General features: G+C 38.8%; 1 protein-coding gene across 4 annotated transcripts in view; it reads right to left on the bottom strand.

Annotated features, from left to right (window-relative positions):
- The window catches only part of cyth1b (cytohesin 1b), a 97,781-nt gene continuing 89,084 nt past the window's right edge, over positions 1-8,697 (bottom strand). For all 4 annotated transcript variants that reach the window (XM_060939988.1, XM_060939991.1, XM_060939989.1 and 1 more), the window contains 6 exons: positions 8,351-8,499; positions 8,074-8,186; positions 6,410-6,488; positions 6,161-6,232; positions 4,910-5,064; positions 1-1,340 (listed from right to left, as the gene is read on the bottom strand). In XM_060939988.1, coding sequence (XP_060795971.1) covers positions 1,262-1,340; positions 4,910-5,064; positions 6,161-6,232; positions 6,410-6,488; positions 8,074-8,186; positions 8,351-8,499 — 647 coding nt within the window. In that variant the 3' untranslated portion in view covers positions 1-1,261. The remainder of the gene's footprint in view (positions 1,341-4,909; positions 5,065-6,160; positions 6,233-6,409; positions 6,489-8,073; positions 8,187-8,350; positions 8,500-8,697) is intronic.

Here is an 8,697-nt window from a genome sequence, read left to right as displayed (position 1 = left end):
TTTGTTTGCAATGGAGGAGTTTTATTTTAGCTCAAGCTTACATAGCAATAATGAAAAATCAAACTGGTGGTCTTCTCAAAACCATATTTTTATACAAACACATTCAGATAAAAATACAATTTAAGTACATACATAAATTAACATTGCCTTCTCATAGTAAATCAGTGCACTTCAACAAATAAGTTAAACACTGAAATATCTTGCTAACCATTAAACAAAGCAACCCATCATTATTATTATTATTATTATTATTCACTTTATAATGTAACATTGGTATCTCACAAGTAAGAAAAACAACATATGACAGACTGTGCTGTTGTACAAAAATAACACGCAAGCCGAGCGAGCCGCAAATGCAAATCTGGATAAGTGCATCAGTGGATCAAGTCAAACAAAAACAAAAAATGGCAAGTAGATAAACAGTTCCAAGTTGAAATAAAGAAAATGGAAATTGTGTCTTGTTTTAACTGTAAATTACAGGATGTTAAGGCCACTGTTCGAATGGGACATTTCAGCTTTGTGAACAATAGTCTGGACAAATCAGTATAAAAACAAACAAATAATTCGCTGCATCAGTTATGAAGGCATATAAAAATAGCTTTGGCAAATGAGAAATGCAAATATCGTCATTTGAAGAAGCTTTAAAATATCACCGCAAAACACAAAGCAAATTACAAGCAAGCAAAAAGACACTTGAACGTCATTACGGAAATTAAATGTCATTAAATGTGGCTTATGAAATATTCAGAAGGATGTGCAGATAATTTACTTATCCTACCATCTACATGTATCAGACACAAAAACTGACAAGTATGTGTCAGCAGCTTTTAATTCAGTTGCCTTGTACAGTCAGACCTGCTGATTTAAGATATACATAGAATGATAGACTATTTACACACTTCTTTTGTAACCTTTGTAGTTCGAGAGCCTCTGTTGTGCAATGCTAGAATCCTTCAATACATACAAATCCCTGAATTAGGATTTGTGCGTGTTTTTATGTTTACTAAAGAAGCATAAAGTCAGTCCTAAAGCAGGGTCGAGCCCTTAAGGCTCTCACAAACTCCCAGTGCAGTTACCCATGTCCCCCCCCCCCCCTTTAAACACCAGGGCATTCCTGAGTAGGACTGAGCCAGTCCACAGTTATGGCTTTGAGGTTTCATTTGTATTTGCCAGATCACAGGCCAGTTCTTACTTGGGTGTTCTCTTAACCTTGAGCAGTTATATACATGTGGGCCTCAAAGTTTCAAGGGGTCAGGAAGATCTACTGCCTCTTTATAGAGGACACCTTCTTCTTCCTGGCTGCGAGCATTTCATAGAAGGGGTCCCTGCTGATGGCAGCTCTGGAGGAAAGGAGAAAAAGTTCATTCTGTTACTATACTTTGCCCCTTGTATAAGCATTGTTTGGGACTTGACCTGCTTCAATTACTAAAATCACAGTTTACCCATTACATTTCACTGACACCATTTACTCTACAGGTCCTTCTCAAAAAATTAGCATATTGTGATAAAGTTCATTATTTTCCATAATGTAATGATAAAAATTAAACTTTCATATATTTTAGATTCATTGCACACCAACTGAAATATTTCAGGTCTTTTATTGTTTTAATACTGATTATTTTGGCATACAGCTCATGAAAACCCAAAATTCCTATCTCAAAAAATTAGCATATCATGAAAAGGTACTCTAAACGAGCTATTAACCTAATCATCTGAATCAACGACTTAACTCTAAACACCTGCAAAAGATTCCTGAGGCTTTTAAAAACTCCCAGTCTGGTTCATTACTCAAAACTGCAATCATGGGTAAGACTGCCGACCTGACTGCTGTCCAGAAGGTCATCATTGACACCCTCAAGCAAGAGGGTAAGACACAAAGAAATCTCTGAGCGAATAGGCTGTTCCCAGACTGCTGTATCAAGGCACCTCAGTGGGACGTCTGTGGGAAGGAAAAAGTGTGGCAGAAAACGCTGCACAACCAGAAGAGGTGACCGGACCCTGAGGAAGATTGTGGAGAATGGCCGATTCCAGACCTTGGGGGACCTGTGGAAGCAGTGGACTGAGTCTGGAGTAGAAACATCCAGAGCCACCGTGCACAGGCGTGTGCAGGAAATGGGCTACAGAGAAGCAGCACTGGACTGTTGCTCAGTGGTCCAAAGTACTTTTTTCGGATGAAAGCAAATTTTGCATGTCATTCGGAAATCAAGGTGCCAGAGTCTGGAGGAAGACTGGGGAGAAGGAAATGCCAAAATGCCTGAAGTCCAATGTCAAGTACCCACAGTCAGTGATGGTCTGGGGTGCCATGTCAGCTGCTGGTGTTGGTCCACTGTGTTTTATCAAAGGCAGGGTCAATGCAGCTAGCTATCAGGAGATTTTGGAGCACTTCATGCTTCCATCTGCTGAAAAGCTTTATGGAGATGAAGATTTCATTTTTCAGCACGACCTGGCACCTGCTCACAGTGCCAAAACCACTGGTAAATGGTTTACTAGGGTTAGGTTAAATCATCAATAGTAAAACAATAAAAGGCTTGAACTACTTCAGTTGTGTGTAATGAATCTAAAATATATTAAAGTCTAATGTTTATGAGTACATTACAGAAAATAATGAACTTTATCACAATATGCTAATTTTTTGAGAAGGACCTGTACATGTTGGCAAACAAATGTTTTCTAATTACTCAGTCTAAACCTTCCTTTTTCTAGGAAATAAAATTTTGCATGACCGTGTGTATATAGTCAATGAACTTATTTTACATAACAGCTTGTTTGTCTTGTTTTTGTCCTCACAATACTCAAACTGTGCAACAGTGTTCAGTTTATGCAAGTGCGTACATTAAACCTTTAAACACTGGCATTTAATATTTGTGAATATGAACCAATCTGGAAAATATACGATAAAGGTAAGGCTGGGCTTTTTTAAAATCCCATTCCTGCTTGCCCCCACAGGAATTGTAAACAATCCCACAGTTAACTCCTATCAAACCCGCATGCAGTATTTTCTAACCAGAGCATCAGTGACTCAGTCGCTCACACGGCCGTACCATGAGAAACTAGACTTGTTTATAATTAGCCAAGTTGCTCTTCATGAGAACAATTACAGTAATTTGATCTTCCAAACAAAACAATCAGAATCAAAATCCACTGAAAACTCCAGGACGAGCAGGGATTTTCGCGAATTGTGGACGGACACCGTGCGATGGCAACAGGTCACCAGCCTATGGCCTTGCGAGCTAATGAACCATGTTTCTGTCAGTGGCGGCTGGTAGTCTTTCAAACAGGGGAGGCTGGTCGGTTACGATATTTCCAGATTTTAAAAGAAAAAACATCAATTTTGCCCATACTCTTGCCTCTGATCTGGCCGATTGTTGGCAGGGTCACAAACTGTTAAATAACAGGTTCTTTTGGCCCATTAGCCTACTGTCCAATATACATGATGGTGGTGTTGGGGGGAGGGGTATATTTTAACATTTTATATTTTAAAATTGTGGCATGTTGTTTAAAAATTGATCATTATTGAAAGCAGCTCTTTGTCAGGAACCTCAGCAGTACCTTTTTCACCAAGTCAATTTGAGGCGTTGGTCTACCCTGCTCTTTAATCTTAATTTTTTCCTCGAAAGGAAGACTGGCAAATGGCTTCGCCAAAATTAAATCAGCAATGCTTGGCATCCGTGTGCAGCTTTCTTGCTAGCTGACTAGCCCCCTCAAATTCAAGTTCAGTCACTCAAACGAAATTTCTGGAACTAAGATAGCAAACTTGTCAACACTATATTTACACTTTATTTACAATGAAAATGTATACAAACTAAAAAAGCTGGTAGAAACCGTATGTAATGAATGAAATCGAAATGTAAGCTGATCTCTTACAATACACCACAGCACTTGCGAATCCGCATGGGACTGAACTGATGTTGCCAGATACTGCTGACGTTATCCAGCCCAAAATATGTTCAAAACCCGCCAAAATGCGGTAAATCGCCCAATCTGGCAACACTGTCCGCTGCCTGTCTATAGTTGAAACGAGCTGTCAATCAAAGAAAATATCTGGCCGCTTTCACCAATCACCAGTCTCCTCGCGGAAACTGCCATGTCCCTCCCATGTGCGGCTCGGAGTCCGTAGGCGGGCATTTTCGCAGTATTTGTCCAATAACCATCTTGCATTTTGATATTGAAAAGCACATCGCTCCCAAATGCCATTGAAGTCCATTGAGGCTGGGAGTCCGTGAGACTCCGTGGGCGGGCATTTTCGCAGTATTTGTCCAATAATCGTCTTGCATTTTGAGATTGAAAAGCGCATAGCTCCCAATCCACTGAGGCTGGGCTGCATCGCGCTGTCACGAGGGGGAAAAACTCCTGCGCACAACTGGGGAAAGTTATAACGGAATGATTTCGCACTGTAGTTGGGTTGAGCACATTTATTTCTATGATTCTGGATCTGAAATAGCAATGTTATAAGGTCGGCTATAACATAAGCCTAGCGCAATTCATCCTACACGATGTTTGTCATTTTTAGAGGAGGCTGAGCCTCCCTCATTGTCTTAGAGCAATCGCCCGTGGTTTCTGTTTACCAAAATATCAACAAATTAGTCACTTAAACCCAAGTAAACAATAAGTAAAAACACTTATTGAAGATTAATTAATTAAATGTAGTAAATATGTGGTAACTGCAGTGTAGAAGGAAGACCTAATACACTCCTCTTTCTGTCTGACCACCTGCCTGCAAAGTAAAAACCAGTGTAACTGATCGTTTTGTCCCAGTTTCCTATGCACCCTCTACAATAAAACATGATTCGGGTACAAAATCTTAAGGGCTTTGAGCGGATTTATTCAAGGAAACATCTCAGGGTTTACAGCAATAATCATACATAAATCCAAAATTACTGCTCCTGGTGTGTTCAGGAAGATCACTCACTTGATACTGCTGATCCATTCCTCTTTTTCTTCAATGGTTGGGGCTGAAATTCTATAGAATGTGTGGTTTCCCTCCACCACCCGACCATCTGCCTCAGTCTTACAGGCCTTGATCACTTGATCCTTATTGTCTGGGATGAAAAGCTCAAAGCAGTTCTGTGAAGACAGTTATTCAAACAATTAAGGGAAATGCAGAAATGGGTTTGCAATGCAAAACAAGGAATGCTGTACACACACACAAACGCGGTACGATCAGAAAGATCTGAGACTGTTGCAAACAGAGTGCAGCATGATCATGAGCGTGTAGCAAACGTGAGCAGTAACTTTTGTGACTCCATATGCTGCATGATGTCCTGCTGTCAACAACGGGAGCTGTGTTACGTGTGTTTTTGTGACAACGTGCATGTGTGCATTTGCGATTTTATGCAGACAGCAAACATCAAATTCTGTGTCAAACTCGGGGAAAGTGGCACCAGAGACCCTTGAAATGCTTCAGCAAGCCAACAGCAATGAAGCTTTCATGTTTCATTCAAAGAACATCACACACTGGCTTGAAGATATGAAGTTTATCTTCTCATGCTGAAAAACTTGTATTTTTCATATGAAATGCATGTTCTGTTTTAGCCAGCATTAACTTTTTCCAGCAGTTTGTGCTACACTAGCTCTTCTGCGGGATTGGACAATATGTCCATTATATGATATTACACAGTTACGTAAAAATATGAAGTTTATCTTCAAGTGGTGAATGTATATTTCACAAGTGAGCAAAGCAAAAACTTCATATCTTTGCACCACCATGTAACGTTCTTTATATCATATGGAAAAATCCATTTATAATAATAATAATAATAAAGAATTTAAAGTTTTGAACCAGTTCACCATTTTAACAACACGTGTCAAGTCAGCGGGAAAACACTGGGAGTGACATCACTGGCGTGAAATATGGGAAAATATGTCACTCAGGTCCAGGGTGTATTTTGCATGAAAAATACAAGCTTTTCAACACAAGACGATAAACTTCATATCTTCAAGCCAATGTGTGATTTCCTTTTTATTATACGGACACGTTCATTAAAAAAAAAAAGTATACAAATTTATCAAAAACAATTTCATTGATATCCTCATGAGTGGCATATTGAGAAATGTCACGGTTGCTGTTCTTGATGTCCCTCGTATGAAAAAAACATGAGTGGTGTATTTCCCAGTAAAACATTTGTGTCTATGTATATAAAATGGAGGAAAGGGAACATACTGGTTTCTTTGAATCTTCCACTTCTCTGATGCTTAGATTTTCCAGGGGAATAATCCCTCTTGGCTCTTTATCCTAAAATAAAAGTTAGTAATGCATCAAATATAAAACATGCTCAACCACCTGCATGGTTCTGTTCCATTAGTGCATATAATAGTGTCTATAATTATAATTGAGCATATATTTGGTTCATTCACTCATCACCAAAATAACGTTGAAAATAAATGAATCCCCCAATTATGGACTACTTACAGTAGTGTATTCAAAGTAATAAAGGCAGTTATCGGTCAAGATAAACCATCTTCTTTTCCATGTTTTTACTCGTCCTCCTGTAAAATGGAAAACCAACCCAGTTAAGAAAAATACAACAACCCAATGCTGATAGTGAGAACTGGGTTATCATTCAAGAGAGCGGACGAGACGAGACGAGACGACGGCAACAGAGAAATGAAGCAGGATGAGGTTTGGAGCACTGCAGCAGACAGGCATGTGCATGGTTAGGTTACATTAGTGCATGGGCATATAACTGGTTTACTCATTACCAAAACTGTTAAAAGAATCCCCGAAAATCAAAGGAAACAGAGAGAGTGATTACTCCTTTAAATTATACTGTAAAACACAAGCAGTAAATACAATGCGTCACTCACAACACAATCTTAAGTTAGTCATGTATTTGCACAAGGAGAAAGCAAACATGGAGTTTTCCTGTTACTTGATTGTCCCAAAAGTCATATCCCCCACTGTCAAGCATAATGGGCACATGTAAAAATGGAAGTAGAAAACAGGTATTTCTGGGACTCAGCAGAACAGTGTTTGGTTGGAAGAATGAAAAACACGTCTGACTTTCCACAGATCTGTGGCAGATAAACAAAAACTGCACAACATGTAAGACCTTAATGCAAGTTTTGTCAAAACTCTTGCGTACATCAGAGAGGTTTTCATTATGTTGCAGAAATAGCACTCATGAGCCAAGATGAAACCTGCAGCTTCCAGAATTAAAGGCTTATGGCTAAACTCCTAGGTCACAGCAGTAGCATTATTATGAGGCTTCACACATTGCGAGCGATGTAGCAATGTGCAGAAAATGCCACATTCCAGCATAGCTCAGGTGTTATGGAACTAATAATAAACATAAAACCCATTTCATTTTTTAAAATGAAATATTGGCTTTAAAAAAAAAATAATAATAATGAGAGCAAAGCACACCACATAAAGCACCCAGAAGCACAGCGTATTCGCTAATGGGAAGAACCAGTGTACATACCTCCTGAAGAAAAAGAATGGAACATGAAAACAAAAAGTGGGGAGGGGAAAGAAAATATAATAAATATGAAAATTATAATAAATCAAACTTTGCTGTAAAATGCTTCATCACCCAAATATAAATAATTGGCTGAATCACTGCAATTACAACTCTTTCACTTCTCCAACTCTCCACCAGATGGCGAACTACACAAACAAAAATAGCTAGCCAGTGCTCAAGGTCCTTCGTGGTATTGTGTTCATATTCCTTATCTTCTTTCATGACCTCATCCTCTAATCATATTGTGTGCCATCACTGTGTAGGTGATCTGGGCTTGAGACAGGCTGATCGGACACTACCATGTACATCGATAGCGCAATTTGTGTCAGCCGTTTCAGAACTGTTGTGAAATACAGCATCAGTGTGGTTTTACTGAAATTTTAATGTAATAAAATGTAATACATTAACTTTATTAGCAGAAATGTTAAATTAAACTTAATAACTGGATAAATTAAAAACCTTAACAGAATGTCTTGGATGTTATTTAGTTTGTGATGAGAAGTTACATCTATCCGTTTATATAGACCATTACACAACACCAGGAATATAATTTTCTACTTAATTTTTTTTCCTATCCAAAAAACAAAAAAGAGAGCGCAACAGTTGCCACTCACCCAATTTCAGTAACCAGCCCTCACGGTCTGGATTAAAAAATGTATGTGTGAGGTCGTTGCCATCATCCTCTGGGATTTTAAAGGGTTCATTTTTGATACTTTCATACAGGTTCTGTAGATACAGACAAGTATTAAAGAGGCAATTAACACACCATAAAAAGAAAGCATACGCACTTAACAGCAAAGAACAGCTGACAATTATATTTGAAGACTGTTGCAGAGATCCAACTACTGATGTGTTTGAATATGTGAGGCAAATAAACCATGACAACAGACCCTGAGCAAGTCCTCTGGTAGGTCTCCCCCATCATTGATGCCTCTGTTCATGGCTATGAAGCGCTCAGCTGAAGGCTTGTCCTTTACATTAGGGTTGTGTAAGCTTGTGTTCAACATGATGACAGCAAATGAAAGAACATAGCAGGTATCTGCAGAGAAAATTGGAAGGCAACCTTTAAGCTTTAAGTGGTATTCTTTCCTTTCAAATGGAAATGAATGCATGTATTAATGCTAATTGAAAAGTATAATGACCATAATGGAGGCATCAAAATAGGCCAAAGCCAGTGACGCTTTCAGATACGTAAGCATTTCAGTGTCACTAAGAGCACTAAGTGCTTATGGAAGGT

The sequence above is a fragment of the Neoarius graeffei genome, chromosome 14, assembly GCF_027579695.1.
Source record: "Neoarius graeffei isolate fNeoGra1 chromosome 14, fNeoGra1.pri, whole genome shotgun sequence".
NCBI lineage: Eukaryota > Metazoa > Chordata > Actinopteri > Siluriformes > Ariidae > Neoarius > Neoarius graeffei.
Note: the sequence above shows the minus strand (reverse complement) of the source record. Positions and strands in the feature narration are given on the sequence as shown.